The following is a 27,352-nucleotide window of genomic DNA, read 5'->3' as shown; positions in this document are numbered from 1 at the left end:
CTGATTTATTAGGGCTCTTCACAGTCTGTCAAATTCAGTATTTTAGCTCCAAGAAGCCACTCATGAATTCTTAACATTTGTATGACATAGAGGGAATGACAAGGTCCGATAATAGGTGAACAAACATGGCAAATTCGTCCAGCACACATACATTAAACTTGTAACTTAAGAATTGTAGCCTTTGGTGGATGTGTTCAAATGGAAAGTATCTAACTGTACTAGCGTGTGCCAAGCTTTGAAACGCTTACCTGTAAGTCCCAAGTAAATGATACCCAAGGTACTCAGGGCTTGTAAGTTACAGGGTCGCCTCAGGGATTGCAGCACTGGTTGTGCCATCCTGGGTAGGGACACAACTAAAAGAAGACTCCCAGCCCACAATTTGAATGTTGGAAGAGCAGTTTTAACTGATGGTCCGAAGCTGCCATTTAAAGCAGTGGCATAGCTAGTCTTCCTCCTGATATAGGTGTTATAGGTGCCAATTTCAGCCCTGGGGAGGGGATGCTTGGCCTACCTCTAGGGGGCCGAACTTTGCCCTGGGGACCCCACCCCCCATAGCCCTGCCTTTTTTGGGGAGAGGGGGGCCAAGTGGCCCCCTACTCTGGCCGATTTTGGCTCTGGAAACCCCATCCCCCGGGGCCCAGCTGAATATATACACATATATATATATATATATATATATATATATATATATATATATAATATGTTCGATGGCATGTGTAGCTGCAGATACACATGCTGTGCACATCCCGCCATCTGGTGTTGGGCTCGGAGTGTTACAAGTTGTTTTTCTTCGAAGAAGTCTTTTCGAGTCACGAGACCGAGGGACTCCTCCCATTTCGACTCCATTGCGCATGGGTGTCAACTCCATTTTAGATTGTTTTTTTTCCGCCATCGGGTTCGGACGTGTTCCTTTTCGCTCCGTGTTTCGGGTCGGAAAGTTAGTTAGAATCTCTGAAAAATCGTCGGTATTGTTTGCGTTCGGTATCGGGTTAGTTACAACAGATCGACACCGACTTTGGAAAAGCTCCGGTGGCCCTTCGGGGTTTTTTCGATCCCCCGTCGGGGCCTGGTCGGCCCGGCCACGTGTCTCTTCAAGGCTGATGGAACGGACCCCATTCCGCTTCTGCCCAAAATGTCATAACAAGTATCCATATACAGATCAGCATCTGGTCTGTAACTTGTGTCTGTCTCCAGAGCACAAGGAGGATACCTGTGAAGCCTGTCGAGCGTTTCGGTCGAGGAAAACATTAAGAGACCAAAGAGCGAGAAGACTGCAGATGGCGCCGACAGGACAAGGGCGTTTCGAGGAGGAAGAAGAAACCTTCTCCATCCAGGAATCGGACTCGGACGAGCTCGATCCCGAAGAAACGCCAAAAACCGTGAGTAAGACGTCGAAGCATAAGGCTCATGAGAAGACAACAAAAGCCCAGGGGACGCCACCGCCAACAGGCCATGGCTTAACCCGAAAAATAAGTGACCGATCATCGGCACCGAAAAAGGGCATGCATGTGGCGAAGTCATCCGACTCCGGTCGAGATACCGCCACACAACAATCTCGGGCCCGAGACAGCGGCTCCGAGCAGATTCGGAACCAAAATGGTTCGGCACCGAGACACCACGACGCCGAAAATAAAAAAGGTTTCCTCAGAGTCCAAAAAGGCGACCGAAAGGATTTAGATTCCGAAACATCCAGCCTCGGAACCGAAAACAGGTTCCTACACAGAGGAACAGGGATTGTCCTCCCAGATGCAAGGACATAAGTTCGGGGAAGAACTTGAATCAGTTGAGCCAGACTACACTCAAAGAAGGCTCCACATTCAAAAAGACACTGGGAAGATAAGCACTCTTCCCCCAATGAAAAGAAGACTTGCCTTTCAGGAAAAGGACAAGCAGCCACAGGCAAAGGTGGCAAGACAAACAACTCCACCACCATCTCCACCACCATCAATGCACACATCACCGGTAGCCACTCCACCACTGATGCAATCCCCGACTCATACTGCAATGAGTCAAGATGATCCTGATGCATGGGACCTTTATGATGCTCCTGTATCAGATAACAGCCCAGACTGTTACCCTGCGAGGCCGTCGCCACCTGAAGACAGTACATCCTACACGCAGGTGGTCTCGAGAGCAGCTGCTTTTCATAACGTCACCTTGCATTCAGAACCAATTGAGGATGACTTTTTGTTTAATACACTATCCTCCACTCATAGCCAATACCAAAGCTTACCTATGCTCCCGGGAATGCTAAAGCATTCTAAACAAATATTTCAGGATCCTGTAAAAGGCAGAGCCATAACTCCAAGGGTGGAGAAGAAGTACAAGCCACCGCCAACAGACCCTGTTTATATTACGCAGCAATTAACACCAGACTCTGTGGTTGTTGGTGCAGCTCGCAAGAGAGCAAACTCTAATACCTCAGGAGATGCACCACCTCCGGACAAGGAGAGTCGCAAATTCGATGCTGCGGGTAAAAGGGTTGCAGCACAAGCAGCACAAGCAGCAAACCAATGGCGTATTGCCAATTCACAAGCACTTTTGGCAAGATACAATAGAGCTCATTGGGACGAAATGCAGCATTTCATAGAACACTTACCCAAAGAGTTCCAAAAAAGGGCACAACAAGTGGTAGAAGAAGGACAAAGTATCTCCAATAATCAGATACGGTCAGCAATGGATGCAGCAGATACGGCTGCAAGGACAGTAAATACTGCAGTAACTATAAGGAGACACGCATGGTTGCGTACGTCAGGCTTCAAGCCGGAAATACAACAAGCCGTGCTGAATATGACCTTTAATGAACAGCAGTTGTTTGGCCGGAGGTCGACACTGCTATTGAAAAACTAAAAAAAGAAACTGATACGGCAAAAGCCATGGGCGCACTCTACTCCCCATAAAGCAGAGGCACATTTCGCAAAACACAATTTAGGGGAGGGTTTCGAGGTCAACCTACAGAGGCCACAACCTCACAAGCAAAGCCCACTTATCAAAGCCAATATCAGCGGGGAAGTTTTCGGGGGCAATATAGAGGGGGACAATTCCAAAAAAATAGAGGGAAGTTCCAAAGCCCCAAAACCCCTCAAAACAAGCCGTGACTTCCAATTCACACATCCCCAACACATAACACCTGTGGGGGGGAGACTAAGCCAATTTTACAAACATTGGGAGGAGATAACAGACACTTGGGTACTGGCAATTATCCAGCATGGTTATTGCATAGAATTTCTCAAATTCCCTCCAAACGTCCCACCGAAAACACACAATATGTCAAAACAACATATAGATCTTCTAGGACTCGAAGTTCAAGCATTGCTACTAAAAGAAGCAATAGAATTAGTACCAAAACACCAGAAAGGAACAGGAGTTTACTCACTGTACTTTCTCATACCCAAAAAAGACAAGAGCCTGAGACCTATATTAGATCTCAGAACATTAAATACCTACATCAAATCAGATCACTTTCACATGGTGACATTACAAGACGTAATCCCACTGCTCAAGCAACAAGACTACATGACAACACTAGACCTAAAGGATGCATATTTCCATATACCGATACATCCTTCACACAGAAAGTACTTAAGGTTTGTATTCCAAGGGGTACATTACCAATTCAAGGTGTTGCCATTCGGAATAACAACTGCGCCAAGAGTTTTTACAAAGTGCCTGGCAGTCGTAGCTGCACATATCAGAAGGCAGAAAATACATGTGTTCCCGTACCTAGACGATTGGTTAATCAAAACCAACACGCTAAAAAGGTGTCCACAACACACAAAGTATGTCATAGAAACCCTCCACAAACTAGGTTTCTCAATCAACTACACAAAGTCACACCTTCAGCCGTGTCAAACACAGCAATACTTAGGAGAGACAATCAACACAGCAAAAGGGATTGCCACTCCAAGTCCACAAAGGGTTCAGGCATTTCACAATGTAATACAGGTCATTTATCCAAAACAAAAGATACAAGTCAAAATGGTGTTAAAACTCCTATTTATGATGTCCTCATGCATAGCCATTGTCCCAAACGCAAGGTTGCACATGCGGCCCTTACAACAATGCCTAGCATCACAGTGGTCACAGGCACAGAGTCAACTCCTAGATCTGGTGTTGGTAGACCGCCAAACATACACCTCGCTTCAATGGTGGAACAGTATAAATGTAAACCAAGGGCGGCCTTTCCAAGACCCAGTGCCACAATATGTAATAACGACAGATGCCTCCATGATAGGGTGGGGAGCACACCTCAATCAATACAGCATCCAAGGACAATGGGACACTCACCAAAAACAGTTTCACATAAATCACTTAGAACTATTGGCAGTATTTCTAGCGCTAAAAGCATTTCAACCCATAATAAGCCACAAACACATTCTTGTCAAAACAGACAACATGACAACTATGTATTACCTAAACAAACAGGGAGGGACACACTCAACACAGTTGTGTCTCCTGGCACAGAGAATATGGCATTGGGCGATTCACAACCACATTCGTCTAATAGCACAATTTATTCCAGGAATTCAGAATCAGTTAGCAGACAATCTCTCTCGGGATCACCAACAGATCCACGAATGGGAGATTCACCCCCAAATACTGAATACTTACTTCCAGAGTTGGGGAACACCACAAATAGATCTATTTGCAACAAAAGAAAACTCAAAATGCCAAACCTTCGCATCCAGGTACCCACAAGATCAGTCTCAGGGCAATGCGTTATGGATGAGCTGGTCAGGGATATTTGCTTACGCTTTTCCCCCTCTCCCACTCCTTCCATATCTAGTAAACAAATTGAGTCAAAACAAACTCAAACTCATACTAATAGCACCAACATGGGCAAGACAACCTTGGTACACAACACTACTAGACCTCTCAGTAGTGCCTCATGTCAAACTACCAAACATACCAGATTTGTTAACGCAACACAAACAACAGATCAGACACCCAAATCCAGCATCGCTGAATCTAGCAATCTGGCTCCTGAAGTCCTAGAGTTCGGACACTTAGACCTTACACAGGAATGTATGGAGGTCATAAAACAAGCTAGGAAACCTACCACTAGACATTGCTATGCAAATAAGTGGAAAAGATTTGTTTATTACTGCCATAATAATCAAATTCAACCCTTACACGCATCTGCCAAAGACATCGTAGGATACTTACTACATTTGCAAAAGTCAAAGCTAGCTTTTTCTTCCATTAAGATACATCTTACAGCAATTTCAGCTTACCTGCCGATTACGCACTCAACTTCTCTATTTAGGATACCAGTCATAAAAGCATTTATGGAAGGCCTAAAGAGAATTATACCACCAAGAACACCACCAGTTCCTTCATGGAACCTCAACATTGTCTTAACACGACTCATGGGTCCACCTTTTGAGCCCATGCACTCTTGTGAAATGCACTCTTGTGAAATGCAATACTTAACATGGAAAGTTGCATTTTTAATTGCCATCACATCTTTAAGAAGAGTAAGTGAGATTCAAGCATTTACCATACAAGAACCATTTATTCAAATACACAAGCATAAAGTAGTTCTACGGACAAATCCTAAATTTTTACCAAAAGTCATATCACCGTTCCACTTAAATCAAACAGTAGAATTACCAGTGTTCTTCCCAAAGCCAGACTCTGTAGCTGAAAGAGCACTACATACATTGGACATCAAGAGCGTTAATGTACTACATTGACAGAACAAAACTAATTCGGAAAACAAAACAATTATTTATTGCTTTCCAAAAACCTCATACAGGAAATCCAATTTCTAAACAAGGCATTGCTAGATGGATAGTTAAGTGCATTCAAACCTGTTATCTTAAAGCAAAAAGAGAACTGCCTATTACACCAAAAGCACACTCAACTAGAAAGAAAGGTGCTACCATGGCCTTTCTAGGAAATATTTCAATGACCGAAATATGTAAGGCAGCAACATGGTCTACGCCTCATACATTTACCAAACACTACTGTGTAGATGTGCTAACGGCACAACAAGCCACAGTAGGCCAAGCAGTACTACGAACATTGTTTCAAACAACTTCAACTCCTACAGGCTGAACCACCGCTTTTGGGGAGATAACTGCTTACTAGTCTATGCACAGCATGTGTATCTGCAGCTACACATGCCATCGAACGGAAAATGTCACTTACCCAGTGTACATCTGTTCGTGGCATTAGTCGCTGCAGATTCACATGCGCCAACCCACCTCCCCGGGAGCCTGTAGCCGTTTAGAAGTTGATCTTGAACATTTGTAAATTTGTAAATATATTACTTTAAACTACATTATGTACATACGTATTCACTCCATTGCATGGGCACTATTACTAGCATACACAACTCCTACCTCACCCTCTGCGGGAAAAACAATCTAAGATGGAGTCGACGCCCATGCGCAATGGAGTCGAAATGGGAGGAGTCCCTCGGTCTCGTGACTCGAAAAGACTTCTTCGAAGAAAAACAACTTGGAACACTCCGAGCCCAACACCAGATGGCGGGATGTGCACAGCATGTGAATCTGCAGCGACTAATGCCACGAACAGATGTACACTGGGTAAGTGACATTTTCCATATATATATATATATATATATATATATATATATATATATGTTCGATGGCATGTGTAGCTGCAGATACACATGCTGTGCACATCCCGCCATCTGGTGTTGGGCTCGGAGTGTTCCAAGTTGTTTTTCTTCGAAGAAGTCTTTTCGAGTCACGAGACCGAGGGACTCCTCCCATTTCGACTCCATTGCGCATGGGCGTCGACTCCATCTTAAATTGTTTTTTTTCCGCCATCGGGTTCGGACGTGTTCCTTTTCGCTCCGTGTTTCGGGTCGGAAAGTTAGTTAGAATCTCGGAAAAAACGTCGGTATTGTTTGCGTTCGGTATCGGGTTAGTTACAACAGATCGACACCGAATTTTGAAGAGCTCCGGTGGCCCTTCGGGGTTTTTTCGATCCCCCGTCGGGGCCTGGTCGGCCCGGCCACGTGTGACTTCAAGGCTGATGGAACGGACCCCATTCTGCTTCTGTCTAAAATGCCATAACAAGTATCCGTATACGGATCAGCATCTGGTCTGTAACTTGTGCTTGTCCCCAGAGCACAAGGAAGATACTTGTGAGGCCTGTAGAGCGTTTCGGTCCAGAAAGACGTTAAGAGACCGAAGAGCCAGAAGACTGCAGATGGCGTCGACGCCGACAGGACAAGAGTGTTTCGAGGAGGAAGAGGAAGCTTTCTCTATCCACGAGTCGGACTCGGAAGAGCTCGAGGCCGAAGAAATGCCGAAAACCGCGAGTAAGACGTCGAAACATAAGACTCATGAGAAGTCAACAATAGCCCAGGGGACGCCACCGCCAACAGGCCATGGCTTAACCCAAAAAATAGGTGACCGATCCAAGGCACCGAAAAAGGGCACGCTGGTGTCGAAGTCATCCGACTCCGGTCGAGATACCGCCACACAGCAATCTCGGACCCGAGACATCGGCTCAGAGAAATTTTGGCACCGTGACAGCAGCAGCGAAAAAATTCCGCACTGAGACACCACCACGCCGAAAATTACAAAGGTTTCTTCGGAGCCTAAAAAGACGTCCGAAAAAGTTTCGGTTCCGAAACATCCAGCCTCGGAGCCGAAAACAGGTTCCTATACAGAGGAACAAGGATTGTCCTCCCAAATGCAAAAACATAGATTCGGAGAGGAACTTCAAGCAGTAGAGCCAGACTATACTCAAAGGAGGCTCCACATTCAACAAGACACAGGGAAGATAACCACTCTTCCCCCAATTAAAATAAAAAGAAAACTTGCCTTTCAAGAAAAGGACAAGGAGCCACAGGCAAAGGTGGCAAGGAAAACAACTCCATCACCATCAGTGCACACATCACCAGTAGCAACTCCTCCACTGATGCACTCCCCGACTCATACTACCATGAGTCAAGATGATCCCGATGCATGGGACCTTTACGATGCTCCAGTATCGGACAACAGCCCAGACTCGTACCCTGCCAGGCCGTCCCCACCTGAGGACAGTACATCTTACACACAGGTGATCGCAAGGGCAGCTGCTTTCCATAACGTCACCTTGCATTCCGAACCAATTGAGGATGACTTTTTGTTTAACACGCTATCCTCCACTCATAGCCAATACCAAAGACTACCTATGCTCCCAGGAATGCTAAAACATTCAAAACAAATCTTTCAGGATCCTGTTAAAGGCCGAGCCATGACTCCAAGGGTGGAGAAAAAGTACAAGCCACCGCCAACAGATCCAGTTTATATTACAACGCAGTTAACACCAGACTCAGTAGTTGTCGGGGCAGCTCGTAAGAGAGCAAACTCTCATATCTCGGGGGACGCACCACCTCCAGACAAAGAGAGTCGCAAATTTGATGCTGCGGGCAAAAGGGTTGCAGCACAAGCAGCAAACCAATGGCGCATTGCCAATTCACAAGCACTTTTGGCAAGATATGATAGAGCTCACTGGGATGAGATGCAACATTTGATAGAACACTTACCCAAGGAGTTCCAAAAAAGAGCACAACAAGTGGTGGAAGAAGGACAAAGTATCTCTAATAATCAGATACGGTCTTCAATGGATGCAGCAGATACGGCTGCAAGGACAGTAAATACTGCAATAACAATAAGAAGGCACGCATGGCTGCGCACTTCAGGGTTCAAGCCGGAAATTCAACAAGCTGTGCTAAATATGCCATTTAATGAACAGCAGTTGTTTGGGCCGGAAGTCGACCCTGCTATTGATAAACTCAAGAAAGACACTGATACAGCAAAAGCCATGGGCGCACTCTACTCCCCGCAGAGCAGAGGCACATTTCGTAAAACATCTTTTAGGGGAGTGTTTCGAGGACAACCTACAGAAACCACAACATCACAAACAAGGCCCACTTACCAAAGTCAATATCAGCGGAGAAGTTTTCGGGGGCAAAATAGAGGGGGACAATTTCAAAAAAATAGAGGAAAATTCCAAAGCCCCAAAAGTCCTCAAAATAAGCAGTGACTTACAAGTCACACATCCCCATCACATAACACCTGTGGGGGGAAGACTAAGCCAATTTGACAAACATTGGGAGGAGATAACAACAGATACTTGGGTACTTGCAATTATCCAGCATGGTTATTGCATAGAATTTCTCAAATTCCCTCCAACAATCCCACCGAAAACACACAGTATGTCAAAACAACATATAAATCTTCTAGGATTAGAAGTTCAAGCATTGCTCCAAAAAGAGGCAATAGAATTAGTACCAAAACAAGAACTAAACACAGGAGTTTACTCACTGTACTTTCTGATACCCAAAAAAGACAAAGGTCTAAGACCTATACTAGATCTCAGAATATTAAATACATACATCCAATCAGACCACTTTCACATGGTTACATTACAAGAAGTAATCCCACTGCTCAAACAACAAGACTACATGACAACACTGGATCTAAAGGATGCATATTTCCTTATACCAATACATCCTTCACACAGAAAGTACCTAAGGTTTGTATTCCAAGGGATACATTACCAATTCAAAGTGTTGCCATTCGGAATAACAACTGCGCCAAGAGTTTTTACAAAATGTCTAGCAGTAGTAGCTGCACATATCAGAAGGCAGCAAATACATGTGTTCCCGTACCTAGACGATTGGTTAATCAAAACCAACACGCAAATACAGTGTTCATAACACACAAATTGTCATAGAAACCCTACACAAACTAGGTTTCTCAATCAATTACTCAAAGCCACACCTTCTGCCGTGTCAAACACAGCAATACCTAGGGGCAGCAATAAACACAGTAAAAGGAATTGCCACTCCAAGTCCACAAAGAGTCCAAACATTTCACAATGTAATACAAGCCATGTATCCAAACCAAAAGATACAGGTCAAATTGGTAATGAAACTGCTAGGCATGATGTCTTCATGCATAGCCATTGTCCCAAACGCAAGGCTGCACATGCGGCCCTTACAACAGTGCCTAGCATCACAATGGTCACAAGCACAGGGTCAACTTCTAGATCTGGTGTTGATAGACCGCCAAACATACATCTCGCTTCAATGGTGGAACAGTATAAATTTAAACCAAGGGCGGCCTTTTCAAGACCCAGTGCCACAATACGTAATAACCACAGATGCATCCATGACAGGGTGGGGAGGACACCTCAATCAGCACAGCATCCAAGGACAATGGGACATTCAGCAAAGACAGTTTCATATAAATCACTTAGAACTGTTAGCGGTGTTTCTAGCGCTGAAAGCATTTCAACCCATAATAACCCACAAATACACTCTTGTCAAGACAGACAACATGACAACAATGTATTACCTAAACAAACAGGGAGGAACACACAACAAAGTTGTGTCTCCTGACACAAAAAATATGGCATTGGGTGATTCACAACCACATTCGCCTAATAGCACAATTTATTCCAAGGATTCAGAATCAGTTAGCAGACAATCTCTCTCGGGATCACCAACAGATCCACGAATGGGAAATTCACCCCCAAATACTGAACACTTACTTCCGAATTTGGGGAACGCCACAAATAGATCTATTTGCAACAAAAGAAAACTCAAAATGCCAAAACTTCGCATCCAGGTACCCACAACATCAGTCTCAGGGCAATGCACTATGGATGAACTGGTCAGGGATATTTGCGTACGCTTTTCCCCCTCTCCCACTTCTTCCATATCTAGTAAATAAGTTGAGTCAAAACAAACACAAACTCAAACTCATACTAATAGCACCAACATGGGCAAGGAAACCTTGGTACACAACACTACTAGACCTTTCAGTAGTACCTCATGTCAAACTACCAAACAGACCAGATCTGTTAACACAACACAAACAACAGATCAGACATCCAAATCCAGCATCGCTGAATCTAGCAATTTGGCTCCTGAAATCCTAGAATTCGGGCACTTAGACCTCACACAGGAATGTATGTAGGTCATAAAACAAGCTAGAAAACCTACCACTAGACACTGCTATGCAAATAAGTGGAAAAGATTTGTTCATTACCGCCATAATAATCAAATTCAACCTTTACACGCATCTGCAAAAGATATAGTAGGATACTTACTACATTTGCAAAAATCAAAACTAGCTTTCTCTTTCATTAAAATACATCTTACTGCAATTTCAGCTTACCTGCAAATTACGCACTCAACTTCATTATTTAGGATACCAGTCATAAAAACGTTTATGGAAGGCCTAAAGAGAATTATACCACCATCAACACCACCAGTTCCTTCATGGAACCTCAACATTGTCTTAACACGACTCATGGGTCCACCTTTTGAGCCCATGCACTCTTGTGAAATGCAATACTTAACGTGGAGAGTTGCATTTTTAATTGCCATCACATCTCTAAGAAGAGTGAGTGAAATTCAAGCATTTACCATTCAAGAACCATTTATTCAAATACACAAAAATAAAGTTGTTCTATGGACAAATCCTAAATTTTTACCAAAAGTAATCTCACCGTTCCACTTGAATCAAATGGTAGAATTACCAGTGTTCTTCCCACAGCCAGAATCTGTAGCTGAAAGAGCACTACATACATTAGACATCAAAAGAGCACTAATGTACTACATTGACAGAACAAAACTAATTTTAAAGACAAAACAACTATTTATTGCGTTTCAAAAACCTCATACAGGAAATCCAATTTCAAAACAAGGCATTGCTAGATGGATAGTTAAGTGCATTCAAACTTGCTATCTTAAAGCTAAAAGAGAACTGCCTATTACACCAAAGGCACACTCAACCAGAAAGAAAGGTGCTACCATGGCCTTTCTAGGAAATATTCCAATGAACGAAATATGTAAGGCAGCAACATGGTCTACGCCTCATACATTTACCAAGCACTACTGTGTAGATGTGTTAACTGCACAACAGGCAACAGTAGTTCAAGCTGTACTAAGAACATTATTTCAAACTACTTCAACTCCTACAGGCTGAACCACCGCTTTTGGGGAGATAACTGCTTACTAGTCTATGCACAGCATGTGTATCTGCAGCTACACATGCCATCGAACGGAAAATGTCACTTACCCAGTGTACATCTGTTCGTGGCATTAGTCGCTGCAGATTCACATGCACCCACCCGCCTCCCCGGGAGCCTGTAGCCGTTTAGAAGTAGATCTTAAACATTTGTACATTTGTAAATATATTACTTTAAACTTCATTATGTACATACGCATTCACTCCATTGCATGGGCACTATTGCTAGCATACACAACTCCTACCTCACCCTCTGCGGGGAAAACAATCTAAGATGGAGTCGACGCCCATGCGCAATGGAGTCGAAATGGGAGGAGTCCCTCGGTCTCGTGACTCGAAAAGACTTCTTCGAAGAAAAACAACTTGGAACACTCCGAGCCCAACACCAGATGGCGGGATGTGCACAGCATGTGAATCTGCAGCGACTAATGCCACGAACAGATGTACACTGGGTAAGTTACATTTTCCATATATATATATATATATATATATATAAACACTACTGTCACAGGGAGGGAGCTGCTAAAGATGGTGCTCCCGCTCTGAGAGCAATAGTTTCCTCTGCAGGCAGGGAAACAGAGGAAACCTCAGCTTCCAGCAAGTGAGAGCTATTTAGCTATTTGACAGCTCTCATTCGCTGGAAACAGAGTGTTTGACTTGGCGGAGCTGTCAAAGCTAGTTATATAAAAGCATTTTTCCCTGGGGAAGGTGGTGGTCCCCAAGACGTGTGGCTGCGCGGCCCCCGCATTCAATGTAATAATTGCCCTGGGGAGGTGGTGGTCTTTAGTAAGCCCTGAAGGGGGGCCTTGTGTGCCTACCTCCTTATTTTTTACATCCCCCGGGACCTGGCCCTCCCGGGGGCTTCATTAAAACAAGTGTAGGAGCTGGCCCGTTTTTTTTTGTTTTTTTGTTCTTTTTTTTTTTCTTCAAATTTTCCGTGGATCAGCCACGAGGTGAAAATTCCCCTCCAAAAAAAATTAATTTGTTTTTTGTTCTAGGGGACCCGAGCTAAAGGGTCACGGTGTCCCTACCCTGGCCCCTTTTTGTTTTTGTAATCTATCTTCTGGGACTTGGCTGAGGCAGAGTCCTGTGATGGCTGCCTACATTTCCTTATTGAAGTGTTGGTAGCCAACCAGATCTCAGCACAAGATCGGGAGGGTGCATGGAGCCTTTGCGTCCCTAAATGTAAAAATTAGCTTTTTCTTAAATTTGTCAAAAACTACTGAATGGATATTCACCCAAAAATAAAAAGGGCACTTTCTGGACCAAGAGCTAACTTTCGGCCACCTTTGGTGTAATTCCGTCCAGTGGTTTGGGCGTTTCCTGTTCGAAATCCCTATGGAAAAATGAATGGGGAAAAAGCATTTTAGGACCCCACAATTATTTCAGCCCCCCACTTGACGGATCACCCCAGAACTTTCCAGAAAGCAGCTGAAGTGAGTGTCTTATTTTTTGGGGAAAATGTTGTGAAGATTAATCAAACGGCACCAAAGTCATTAGCAAACAAAAAAACGTTTTTTCTATAAAAACTATGTTCTAACTATAACTAACTAGTAGTGACGTGTGTGTATATATATATATATATATATATATATATATATATATATATATATGTGTATATATATATATATATGTATATATATATATGTGTATATATATATATATATATATATATATATATATATATATATATATATATATAGTTCCCCTTTTTGACATGATCACCTCCACTTGTTGCCTGATATTTGTTTCAGTTTTGACAGAAGTGCAGTGGGTTCCTGCTAACCAGGTACCCAGTTCCAGATCTCTTTCCTAGAACTATGCAATTGTACCCCACTTGGCAATACCTTTTGCATTCCTGTAGGTCCCTAGTAAATGGTACCACTGGTAACTAGGGCATGGGTACTAAAGCGGGTCCCCAAGGGTTACAGCATGTTTTGTGCCATTCTACAGGGGACCGGTCATCACACACATACAGACTGCCATTGCAGGCTGCGTGACATGGTGCAGATAAAAGTGAAAACAGGACACGGCACACATGCTGTGTGCCATGCCTGAATATACTACATGCAGTATATGTATGTCACCCCTACAATAGGCCTTGCAGCCCTTTGGCAGGATGCATTATACTACATCTGAGGACATATCTTTATGAGCACATATGCCCCTGTGATGTATAAATCAATTCTTAGACATTACAAGTGAATAGGGATACCATCTTAAGGCATGTACTGGGCAGTTTCCCAACTACATAATGGTTTTACTGAAGCTCATGGTATTTGGTATCAACCATCTTGCATTACTAAACCCACACTGATTCCAGTGATATATTTATTAATACATGCACCCAGAGTGTACCTTAGTGATACCCCCTGAAACCAACTGGAACTCTGGTGTGCTGACAGACTAGTACAGCCCAGCCTGCCACAACAGACAGGCTTCTGACCAGAGGCCAGAAACAATGCCTGCACCGGAGCAAGGTGTTCACACCTCCTCCAGCAGGATGGCAAGTAATTTAGCACACCAAGGCCAGAGACTTCAAAGTCCATGCTTCCTTTGATATGTGACCCAGCATTCCCCAGCCCTTCAGGATGCCACCCCTGGTGCCCATTTAGCACCAGGACAGGCAGGAAATTAGCTATGCTTGAAGGCTTTGGAGTGCACCCAGGCCAGACACACCCCTAAGGTGAGCTGCCTGATGTGCCCCACTCCAGGAAAATGTGGTCATCATGGTGATGGCAGAATTAGGAACTCTGGGACAGGATTATGCCCACTCTCTACTGGAAGTGGTCAGATAGGGGTTGTAGTGACCCCAAGTAATATATAGCCCATTGGCTACTACCCTTTACTCTCCGTTACACTCCTACATCTAGTATTTAGGGAAGCCCCTGGCATCAGGAAATTAGACTACTGACCTAAGAGCAAGGGCCCTGAAGAGCCACGAAAAGCAAGTATTAAGGAGCAGCAACTGACTTGGCCCTCAGGCAGGTTCCGGCCTGCTGTTCTCGATAGTTGCACCAAAGTCCGCTCGTCCTGCAGCTGCTTTGCCTCTAAAAGCCTGGGAGGGCGGTCAGCACTTCGAGGAACACCCAGCATCTCCCGTGGCAACCAAGAAGAACTGCGAGTGCCCTGGATGGCAGAAAACCAGCACCGAAAAGCACCATTTCACCTGAGCCTGAGTCTAAGTGGGTCAATGTTGCAAACTCGGTCCTGAGCCCCTCCAGAGCTGAACCCCATTTTGGGTTTGGCCAGACTGGTCCCACAGTCGCTGCCTGCAGCTTCTTTTGTGCAGGAACCAAAAGCTGTGAAGAGTTTACACAACGCAACACACACACACACACACAACGCAACACACACACACACGACGCAACACACACACACACGACGCAACACACACACACACACACACACTCTCTCCCACTCTCTCTTGAGACCAGTCTGGCCCTCCAGTTTCCGCCTGCAGCCTCTTTTTCTCAGGACCGTGTCCCATTGAAATCAGAGGGGTTCCCAACTCTGAAAAGCACCCCCTGTGCTCGGATGCCCTAGAGCCCACCTAGGTGACCTGTTGGTGCTGCCTTTGACCTTTCCACATGGTTACCACCACTCCAGAAGCTTGGTCCTGCAAATTGCTGCGATGATTCCATATGAAATATATGTGTAACATCACATTAAAGCCAATGCTAGTGTATTTTCTGTATTCTACAAAACTGTGTACAGTGCAAAACAAAATCCAGCCTTAGTGGGCATGTCTCTGTTCAGAGTACTGGGATTCATGAACCATACAATATTCGTTCTTATGAAATGCTTAATAAAAATATATATAATCTAATACTAAAACAGCCCAGATACTTTCTGTTAAGCCTGATGTTGCCTTGAATCTTAGTGTACAGAGACCCAGCTCAGACCTAATCCCAGCTTTGCCCTGATGTGCACCTTTAGAAAGGCCAGCCCTGTGATAGAGCATTGTGGCCCAAGGCCTACTTTGAACCTCCATCACTTGTATGTGATGCAAACTTATGTAGACAAAACACTGGCAACTGTTGATTCGAGAACCTTCTTGCTTGAGAACCATCCACACCTGTTGCTGTGCATCACGTATTGCACACAGAGTATCTTCTTGTATCCTCTCACAGATAATAAGTCCTGATTCCGAATACGGTCTATTGTCAAAATAACATGTGTTCAGGCTCCAGCATGTTCACTATGTACAAAACTCCACTATCAACAACATAAATGCTTATTTATGGCAAGCCCCACGCTTCTGCTGCTACAAGGGCCCATCTTGACAAAAGAATGTTGGCTTCTTGTTCCGGGCAGATCTCAGCCTTGCTTCTTGCTTTGTGAAAGAATCTTGCCATGACTTCTTTATAATTTAGTTGATACTTCAGTACCTTACTTGCACCAAGTTATTCCATTTGTGTTCCAGTAAACGAAATAATCTTGCAGTAATCCTAGCTAAAACGAAATAATCTTGCAGTAATCCTAGCTATTCCCACCTACTTCTAACTGCTAGTCCTGTATGTAGGCAGTCCTCTAACTGTTCAACCAAACACCAGTGCAGTACATAATGCTTTCAAGTGCAATGCAGGTACAGAGGAGTGGTGGGTGAGCCATACATAACACGGCCACACTTCCCTTTTCCAAATGTGTTAAAAAAAAAAAAATACCTAGTCATATTCCACTCATCCTTACCTGCCTCTATGCTCGTTGTGATGCATCTGGGAGAAGGACAGGGAAGGAGGAGGCATAAAGGGAGAGAAGGAGCTCAGAAATTGGAAGCGTGTACAGTTCCTCTATATGGAGAACCTAGAAGCTCACAGGATGATTCTAACTACCACAATTCAGCATTGTCTAGAAAGTGGACGGATAAATACCACACATATAGCTCACCATGGACATAGATCCCCAATTGGTTATTTTGGAATAGCTTTTATCTTTCCTTGGGGAATTACAAAAAAACACAATTACATCTTTGTAGCTTTGTGCAAGCATGATTGCCAATTGTTTCTGGAACACAGTGTGCTGGAACAGTTGAAGAGTGCCTCTAGACACTCATCAGCTCTTCAAGTAATGTCTTAATTTCATCTGCAAGATCTTTTATTTAATATTACCTTAAAAATTGGTATAAAGATCTGTATGTCACTGCACTGCCCTTGGATACATCTATCTTTGTCTTTCACTAGATACTTATGTTGGAGGCTATGTTAACTGACTGAGATTGTCTTTAACTTCTGTTTCACTGACATATGGATTTGTTTCCTGAGTAGGGACTGATGAGCAGCAGTAAGGAGGAAATGCGCGAGTTGGCATCCCAGCTATATGCAGTTGTGGTGTCTACAATGTCTGGGGATGAACTGAAAGCTGCCATTCAGAATCTGATCAAGAGTACAAAGGACAACCATGTAAGCTGTTCTAAGCACTGAAGAAAAATGCATTATACTTTGTTTACTTGCCTAGGGCTTATTTTTGTATGCCGAAGTGGATGGATGAAGGTGCCTCAATAGCAGCACAGTTTAACTGCAGTTAGCAGAGTCTGAAATTTGCTTTTCTTGAACTACTTCTGCTTTTGGATTAATTTCCGAAATCCATGCCACTCATAAATTTGCAGATGTTCATGCAACTTTATGAATGTTTAGTTTTTTTTTTCAAAAGGGAAACTACTTTCACCCTGCACCCTAGGAGCTATTTTGATCATCTTATCCACCCTCCATATGCACTTACGGCTGTCCTTACAGGAGTACATTTGTGTTCTCTTTTTATGTGCAGAAACTACCTGCAAAGGAGGTAGCTGTGTTGCAGATACACCCACCCAAGGACACCCATAAATCTGCACAGAGCTCTACATTTGTAATTGCAGAAACATCATCATTCTAGTGAAACTTGACAAGATCAAATGCGTTTTTTGTGCTGACACTTCCTTCCACTAATCTTGAGTCTGTGATCCAGAATTCTTAATTTACTTATGCAAATTGATTGTTTTTGCTTACCATGCCAAAATTGGGTGCTCAAACTGTGTTGAGAATTGGACCCATGGAGAGCTACTTGTTATGTCACCATAACCCTGTGCTCTTTGCATGCAGTGATATCTATAGTTAAATCAATGTATAATATTCCTGTGAATTTTCTTGTTTGTGTTCCAGAACCTAGAGACACAGCACGGTTCTCTACTAGCTTTGGGATACATGGTAGGACGGTATATGGCCAACAAGAAAACAAAAGACCCTGAGCTTCGTCTGGAGTCCAACATGACTATGATGCCGGAACAAGACCAGCTCATCCAAACTGCTACAGAAACCATTGGTAACCCCTTGACACCACTAAAATAAGCATTGTGGTTGAGAACATTGTTTTGGGGTAAATGTGTTTGTTAAACACACATAGCATAGTTATCAAATATCTGTAAAAGTCAAACAAATCCAGCTTCTTATTAGCTAACAATGTTCAAATCTCTTGCACAACAGCTTTTGTCATCAAGGTCCTATATATGAATGTGTGTCAAGATGACAGTTTTGCTCATGTTTTTCTTCTGCCCAGGCTTGACTTTCATAAATCCTTTTCAACTGCAGATGTTTCAGCTCCCCCCCCCCCCTTTTTTGCGTGTGGTACAATGGTGTTTCTTGTTCAGTCTAGGTAAAGGTTGCCTCTCACATCTCACTGGTAGACACCTGCATGATAAATTCAGTGCTCCACATTTTTGTTTACGTTTATTTTCTACCACTATATTTTCACTGTACTTGGTAACTTGTCCCTGCTGCCAGTTGTTGTTCAAACAAATAATTTTAATTAAATCTTCATGATTTTGTTTTGCATTTAGTTAACACTTTGTTGGTTGTTTCCTTTACTTTCTCAGTAACCAGGGGTGTTGGGGAAGAGGCTAGGGAACTTCTCATCATTGTAGGAAGTTGGTGGTCTCTGATTCACCTTCTTCTTCTCAAGCTATTATTTTTTTCTACTAGAGCAGAGCTTGACTTATCTCTGTGGCCTTGTCTATTCCTTCTTCTCTTCTCTTTTCTAATGCTAATTAGCTATTTAAACTTTGTGGACTCTCTAATGGTGCATCCGATGTATGCCCATCTGCATTGGTCTGCGTGCCACCCAGGCAAAGAATAAGACATACTGCACCTTGCCGCCAGACCTAGTCAGTACCACCAACCACCTGAAGCTTAACACAGACGTCATTATTTTCGGAGCATCTGTTGCTCTCTCTTGTTGGAGACCAGACCTTTCCACCCCACCCCATGATTGTCATACTTGTACTGGCATTTCATTTGTGGGATACATTTAGACCTACATCTGTCTTTTCTCCAGCAGTAGATTATTCATATATTCACATGCTCAAATCATTCCCCCACGTCAGGCTGAGGTTCCCCAGGGGATCTGAAATAACATTAACCAGTATTACAATTAGCAATAGGCCTCAACAACAGTGTTTTTTTAGTAGCACATACACCTCATTTAAAACAAATCAAACTCCAGCCTCTTAGGTGAAAGTGTTAACTCCCATTCTCCCAGTAGAGTCCTCCATAGCTCAGATTTTCTACCTGAAACTGTGAGTAGAGTATATAATAAATGAGCTTCTGACCAGGGAAGAGGGAGGGTCGCTTGTGAATATATGAAGACCCTTTGTCAGGAGGCACTACGCCTCTGGACATGGCTGGAACATCAGGGCATTACCCTGATGGTTCAACATCTGGCAGGATCCCTCAACGCCAGAGCTGACAAACTCAGCCGTCGATGCACAGCCGATCACGAATGGCCTCTCTGTCTGGAGGTGGCGCAAGGTCTCTTTCAGCAGTGGGGAGAGCCTTGGTTAGATCTGTTCGCATCCGGAGAGAACGCGCAATGTCAGCTGTTTTGCGCGTTGGATTTTCCAAGGCGGCACTCGCTCAGAGATGGTTTTCGACTCGAGTGGAACTCCGGCCTCCTTTGCGCCTTTCCGCCTATACCTCTTCTGCCCAGGGTTCTCAAGAAAATCAGGAACAACCAGGTCCAAGTTATCTTGGTGGCTCCGGACAGGGCATGGAGATTATGGTATCCAGAGCTATTAAGCATATCCATTTATCCTCCACTCAGACTGCCCCTTCGGGCGGCTGTTCTGTTGTAGCAACAGGGGACGGTTCTTCACCCGAACCTGTCCAACCTCCTCCTTCATGTGTGGAGTTTGAGGGGTGCCAGTTGACGGCTTTTGCCCTTCCACCCGAAGTCTGCAATGTTATCTTGGCAGCCAGGCGTCCGTCAACCAAAACTGTATATGCCTGTCGGAATAAATTTGTGGCATGGTGTACCAACAAATCTGTTGATCCCCTTTCCGCCCCTCTATCCGAGGTTCTTCTGTTCATTCTTTCTTTGGCCCAGCAGGGCTCTGCTTTGGGCACCCTTAAAGGGTATTTATCTACCATTTCGGCCTTTCTTAGGCTTCCTGATCAGCCCTCACTCTTCAAATCTCCTATTGTGAGTAGATTCCTAAAAGGGCTCACCCATTTATTTCCTCCCACTCCATTTATCTTGCCTTAGTGGGACCTTAATCTTGTACTTACTTATTTGATGTGTACCCCCTTTGAGCCAATGCATAATTGTCCCTTGCGGCTCCTCACCTTCAAAACTGAGTGAGCTTCAGGCCCTTTCCCCAAAACCTCCATACTTATTTGTGCACCCTGACAAAAGTAGTGTTGCGCACCACGGTTTCCCTCCTTCCTAAGGTGGTTACACCTTTTCATTTAGGCCAGTCCATCACTCTGCCTACTTTCTATGCACCCCCACATCCTTCCCATGAGGAGGAGAGAGTCCACCATCTGGACCCAAAAAGAGCGTTGTCGTTCTACCTCAGTTGTACTAAAGATTTCCGGGTGGATGTTCAACTCTTCGTTGGATAAGTGGGTGGGGAAAAAAGGGAAGGCGGTGCAAAAGCGTACCATTTTTCGATGGGTGCTTCTTTGCATCAAAATGTTCTATGCCTTGGCCAAGAAGCAACCCCCTGAGGGCTTGCGTGCTCATTCTACCAGAGCAATTGCTGCTTCCACTGCCTTAGCATGCGGAGTTCCTGTCCTGGATATCTGCCAGGCAGCTATGTGGGCGTCCCTGCACATGTTTGCTTAGCACTACTGCCTAGACAGTCAGGTCCATCGGGACGGCTATGTTGGTCATTCGGTCCTGCAGGACTTCCTAGTATGATCTTGGTTTGCAGCCCACCACCGAGGATGGCATTGGTTGGGTATCTATTCTAAGGTAAGGAATCTGCAACTAGAAGTCACTATCAGATGTACAAGTTACTTACCTTCGGTGATGAAATATCTGGTAGAGACGTATTCTATTTGCAGATTCCTTACCACCCACCCATCCTCCCCGCTTGCAAACTGATTTCTAGGGACAGGGATTCCCCCTTTCAGGTCCTTAGCTCTGGCGCACCAATCTCAGTGTTCTTAGCGGCTCTGCGCTTTGGCGTGGAAAGTTGTTAAAAGAAACTGACGTCGCTGCGCGAGGGCGGCGTCTATAGGACACCTGCGGAGTTGAACGACGCCACCGGCGGACGCGCAAGGGTATTGCTCGAAGGAAAATATCCGGATCCAGTCTGACAACTGGGGGAAATTCTAAGGTAACGAATCTGCAACTAGAATATGTCTCTATCAGATATTTTGTTACCGAAGGTAAGCAGCTTGCACTTCCGTGCTTGCTTATGTAAGAGATAGAAGAAGTGCCGTCTTCTAATAGATGAACTTTAGTTTTGCTTTGTGGATCGGCTTGAAGAGGGTAGCATGAGCTGGTTCAAGACAGTGTTTAGTTTAAAACATGGGGTGAGCTTCCAGACCTACCTTAGAGACTGCATTATGGAGGGGAACAAGCCTCCCACAGGTGAAGGCCCTTTGTGGTATTGCTGCCTGTGACTTAATTGGCATTTTCACCCTAGGGGTTGTCCTCCATAAGGGAACATTGAAGTCCTTCTCGGAACTGCAGGTCGAACGACCTCCACCTTTCCGAATGCTTTAGGTACCTACAACTCCGGCATGTGCTCCAGCCCTATTTGCCACAGGAAGGGGATATACCTGAATACTCCCTCTTAGAGGCCAAGTTACTCCTAACTAATATCCAGGAACATAAATTGGTGGATATCTACTGTATGTTGGTCTGGAACATGCCAGACTGCATGACTGGAGCGAGGGAGGACTAGGAGGCAGACCTGGGTCCCTTTGAACAAAGAAGATCGGAACAAGGCCCTGGCAGCCCTGAAGGAGGTATCATTTGCATCCTGTTTTCGCCAGAACATATCTCACACTCACACGGTTACATAAATTGGGGCTGTTGCCTCGGTGGATGCCTGAGACGTGATCATCCAATGGGAGATCTTCTGCACACGTTTTGGCACTGCCCTGCCTAAGCAGCATATTGGAAACACATCCTCGATTTCCCTGGGTAGGGTACTAGGATGGCCTGTTCCCCGAAATCCTAAACTGATACCCCTCCACATGGCAGAAGGGATAGAAGGGACTAGTTTTCAAAAAGAGCTCTATTGGAGCTGGTATTGGTGATCACAAACCAAGATATTGCCTAAGATTGGAAGTCGAAGGCTGCCCCACATATCACCAAATGGGCCTCGAGCATGGAGCACTGCATGTCTCTAGAGAGACCAATCTGGCAGACAACTGCGTGCCCTAAAAACACGCTAAGATGTGGCAGGAGTGGGCATAATATTAAGGCATCACCCTGGAACCATGCCCCGCCTCATCGTGGTCCATACACAAACAACCCACGCCACACATAGGTAAAAGGGTTATAACGACAGAAACATTATACAGGTAGAATGTGGGAAGGTAAAAAGAGCACAATGTCCATCATGGAATTATGACGCTAAAATTATTGCCCTGAGAATGTTGATTAGACGAAGAATAAAAAGAGGTAGATAAGTGCTATGTTGAATTTTGATCTTGACTTCACCCAACACATATGGAATTATTTGAGCTTTTGAAAAACTACAGCAGAGATTTATTTTTTTTCATGCCAAATTACTGCAGAACTGTTTATGGCTTTCTCATTACTTGATTTACTAGTTGCAGATTATTCAGAACATACCTACTCGTTTTTTTGTGGGACTCTAATGCAGAGAACACATCTACGCATTCCTGCACAACATTTGTAAGGAAATGGCTCTCTGTTGCAGTTACCCCCCAGTTTTTGCCTGATACTGATGCTGACTTGACTGAGAAGTGTGCTGGGACCCTGCTAACCAGGCCCCAGCACCAGTGTTCTTTCACCTAAAATGTACCATTGTCTCCACAATTGGCACAACCCTGGCACCCAGGTAAGTCCCTTGTAACTGGTACCCCTGGTACCAAGGGCCCTGATGCCAGGGAAGGTCTCTAAGGGCTGCAGCATGTCGTATGCCACCCTAGGGACCCCTCACTGAGCACAGACACACTGCTTGCCAGCTTGTGTGTGCTGGTGGGGAGAAAATGACTAAGTCGACATGGCACTCCCCTCAGGGTGCCATGCAAACCTCACACTGCCTGTGGCATAGGTAAGTCACCCCTCTAGCGGGCCTTACAGCCCTAAGGCAGGGTGCACTATACCACAGGTGAGGGCATCTGTGCATGAGCACTATGCCCCTACAGTGTCTAAGCAAAACCTTAGACATTGTAAGTTCAGGGTAGCCATAAGAGTATATGGTCTGGGAGTCTGTCAAAAACGAACTCCACAACTCCATAATGGCTACACTGAATACTAGGAAGTTTGGTATCAAACTTCTCTGAATAATAAACCCACACTGATGCCAGTGTTGGATTTATTAAAAAATGCACACAGAGGGCATCTTAGAGAGGCCCCCTTTATTTTACCCAATTGTTCAGTGCAGGACTGACTGGTCTGTGCCAGCCTGCTGCTGAGAGACGAGTTTCTGACCCCATGTGGTGAGAGCCTTTGTGCTCTCTGAGGACAGAAACAAAGCCTGCTCTTGGTGGAGGTGCTTCACACCTCCCCCCTGCAGCAACTGTAACACCTAGCAGTGAGCCTCAAAGGCTCAGGCTTCGTGTTACAATGCCCCAGGGCACTCCAGCTAGTGGAGATGCCCGCCCCCTGGACACAGCCCCCACTTTTGGCGGCAAGTCCAGGGGAGATAATGAGAAAAACAAGGAGGAGTCACCCACCAGTCAGGACCGCCCCTAAGGTGTCCTGAGCTGAGGTGACTTCTGCCTTTAGAAATCCTCCATCTTGATTTTGGAGGATTCTCCCAATAGGAATAGGGATGTGCCCCCCTCCCCTCAGGGAGGAGGCACCAAGAGGGTGTAGCCACCCTCAAGGACAGTAGCCATTGGCTACTGCCCTCCCAGACCTAAACACACCCCTAAATTCAGTATTTAGGTGCCCCCAGAACCTAAGAAACTAGATTCCTGCAACCTAAGACGTAGAAGGACTGCTGAGCTGAAAATCCTGCAGAGAAGACGGAGACACCAACTGCTTTGGCCCCAGCTCTACCGGCCTGTCTCCCCACTTCGAGAAAAACTGCAACAGCAACGCGTTCCACAGGGTCCATCGACCTCTAAAGCCTCAGAGGACTACCCTGCATCTAAAAGGACCAAGAACTCCCGAGGACAGCGGCTCTGCTCCAAAGAAGAAACATCTTTGCAACAAAGAAGCAACTTTGAAAGAATACACGTTTCCCGCCGGAAGCGTGAGACTTTGCACTCTGCACCCGATGCCCCCAGCTCGACTTGTGGAGAACCAACACTACAGGGAGGACTCCCCGGCGACTGCGAGCCCGTGAGTAGCCAGAGTTGACCCCCCTGAGCCCCCACAGCGACGCCTGCAGAGGGAATCCAGAGGCTCCCCCTGCCCGCGACTGGCTGCTTCCAAGAACCCGACGCCTGGTAAGGACACTGCACCGCAGCCCCCTGGACCTGAAGGATCCGACCTCCAGTGCAGAAGCGACCCCCAGGTGGCCCTCTCCCTTGCCCAGGTGGTGGCTACCCCGAGGAGCCCCTCCCCCTTTCCTGCCTGCTTCACTGAAGAGACCCCTGGGTCTCCCATTGAATTACATTGCAAACCCGATGCCTGTTTGCACTCTGCACCCGGCCGCCCCATGCCGCTGAGGGTGTACTTTTTGTGCTGACTTGTGCCCCCCCCCCCAGTGCCCCACAAAACCCCCCTGGTCTGCCCTCCGAAGACGTGGGTACTTACCTGCTGGCAGACTGGAACCGGGGCACCCCCTTCTCCATTGAAGCCTATGTGTTTTGGGCACCACTTTGACCTCTGCACCTGACCGGCCCTGAGCTGCTGGTGTGGTAACTTTGCGGTTGCCCTGAACCCCCAACTGTGGGCTACCTTGGACCCAACTTTGAACCCTGTAGGTGGGTTACTTACCTGCAAAACTAACAAACACTTACCTCCCCCAGGAACTGTTGAAAATTGCACTGTGTCCAGTTTTAAAATAGCTTATTGCCATTTGTGTGAAAACTGTATATGCTATTTTGCTAATTAAAAGTTCCTAAAGTTCCTAAGTGAAATACCTTTCATTTAAAGTATTGTTTGTAAATCTTGAACCTGTGGTTCTTAAAATAAACTAAGAAAATATATTTTTCTATATAAAAACCTATTGGCCTGGAATTGTCTTTGAGTGAGTGTTCCTCATTTATTGCCTGTGTGTGTACAGCAAATGCTTAACACTACCCTCTGATAAGCCTACTGCTCGACCACACTACCACAAAATAGACCATTAGAATAATCTCTTTTTGCCACTATCCTACCTTTAAGGGGAGCCCTTGGACTCTGTGCATGCTATTTCTTACTTTGAAATAGTACATACAGAGCCAACTTCCTACATTGGGGGATCAGCGGTGGGGTACAAGACTTTGCATTTGCTGGACTACTCAGCCAATACCTGATCACACTGATGACTAAATTCCAAAAATTGTCATTAGAAATTGATTTTTGAAATTTGAACTATTTTTCTAAATTTTTAAAAGTCCTGCTAGGGCCTTGTGTTAGTCCCTGTTAGCATTTCTTTTAGAGTTTAAAAGTTTGGTAACATTTTGAATTAAGTTCTAGACATAGTTTTAGATTCTTAAAAAGTATTCCAACTTTTAGAAACAAAATGTCTGCTGCAGAAGAGATGGTGGTGGAACTCAACCTCACCGCTTACCTGCATCTTAGGATGTCAGAGTTAAGGTCTCTCTGCAAAATCAAAAAGATAAAAATTGGTTCAAACCCTACCAAAGTACAGCTCCAGGAGCTTTTGGCAGAGTTTGCTAAAAACAACCCCTCTGATAATGCCCTCACAGAGGGGGACACTAGTGATGTGGAGGAATTCCCACCTCCAGTCCTAGTTAGGGAGACCAGGGTTTCTCCAACCCTGACTCCAGAAGTGATAGTCAGAGATGTTGCTTCTCTCACAGGAGAGTCCAACAGCTCTGGAAGCATTGAGAGCAGTCTCAATGAAGATGACCTCCTGTTAGCCAGGATGGCCAAAAGATTGGCTTTGGAGAAACAGCTCCTAGCCATAGAAAGGGAAAGAAAAGAGATGGGTTTAGCTCCCATCAATGGTGGCAGCAACTTAAATAGGGTCAGAGAGAATACTGACATCCTAAAAATCCCCAAAGGGATTGTAACAAAATATGAAGATGGCGATGACATCACCAAATGGTTCACAGCTTTTCATACATTCATACATCGATCTCTCAGCCCCATATACTAGTACAAATCGTACCTCCAGTTGTCTCACTTTGTAAGGGTGACCACCCCCCACCCAAAAAAAATCACCCCATGTTCCATCTGGCTAATACCAGTCCACAACAGTTGTGTGTATCGTGACACAGCTTCATCACCCCAGGCCTCCAGAATACATAATTTTGTTGTTGCTTCATTTAAAGTATTGTTTGTAAATCTTGAACCTGTGGTTCTTAAAATAAACTAAGAAAAGGCACCCCTTCAACAGGAATCACAGTCACCCTTGTTGGACAATTTGTTATTTCTTTCCAGTACGGATTAGTTTAAATATTGTGAATGAATGTCCCCCAGTCTGCAATTTGTGAGACAACTGAGTCTACCTGTCCAAACCTTCTAAAAAGCACTTGTGTATAGTACCACCCACGGAGGTTCACAATATCCTTAATTTCTACTTCTCTCATAGGAGTCACACTTGACTACTGCAACTCTCTATCTCCGCTTACAATTTTTTTAAAAAAGATTGTAAAATATTGAACAAAAAGCAGCCAGGCTTATGATTCCATAGCCCTTATTTCACCACAGCTAAACAAACTACACTGGCCTTCAATTCAGTAGAGCGTACAACCTTCCTTCAAAAAAAGCATTCTGTTGGGGATAAGGCTTTCTCCACCCTTGCCCACGCCACCCTCTTCTTT

The 27,352-nt window shown here is 44.9% G+C and overlaps 1 protein-coding gene across 2 annotated transcripts in view; it reads left to right on the top strand.

Moving 5' to 3' along the window:
• The window catches only part of ECPAS (Ecm29 proteasome adaptor and scaffold), a 790,558-nt gene that overhangs the window by 296,329 nt on the left and 466,877 nt on the right, over positions 1-27,352 (top strand). For both annotated transcript variants that reach the window (XM_069240017.1, XM_069240008.1), the window contains exons 20-21: positions 17,276-17,410; positions 18,149-18,308. In XM_069240017.1, coding sequence (XP_069096118.1) covers positions 17,276-17,410; positions 18,149-18,308 — 295 coding nt within the window. The remainder of the gene's footprint in view (positions 1-17,275; positions 17,411-18,148; positions 18,309-27,352) is intronic.

This window comes from Pleurodeles waltl, chromosome 1_2, assembly GCF_031143425.1.
Source record: "Pleurodeles waltl isolate 20211129_DDA chromosome 1_2, aPleWal1.hap1.20221129, whole genome shotgun sequence".
NCBI lineage: Eukaryota > Metazoa > Chordata > Amphibia > Caudata > Salamandridae > Pleurodeles > Pleurodeles waltl.
This window is presented reverse-complemented; position numbering and strand designations above follow the sequence as displayed.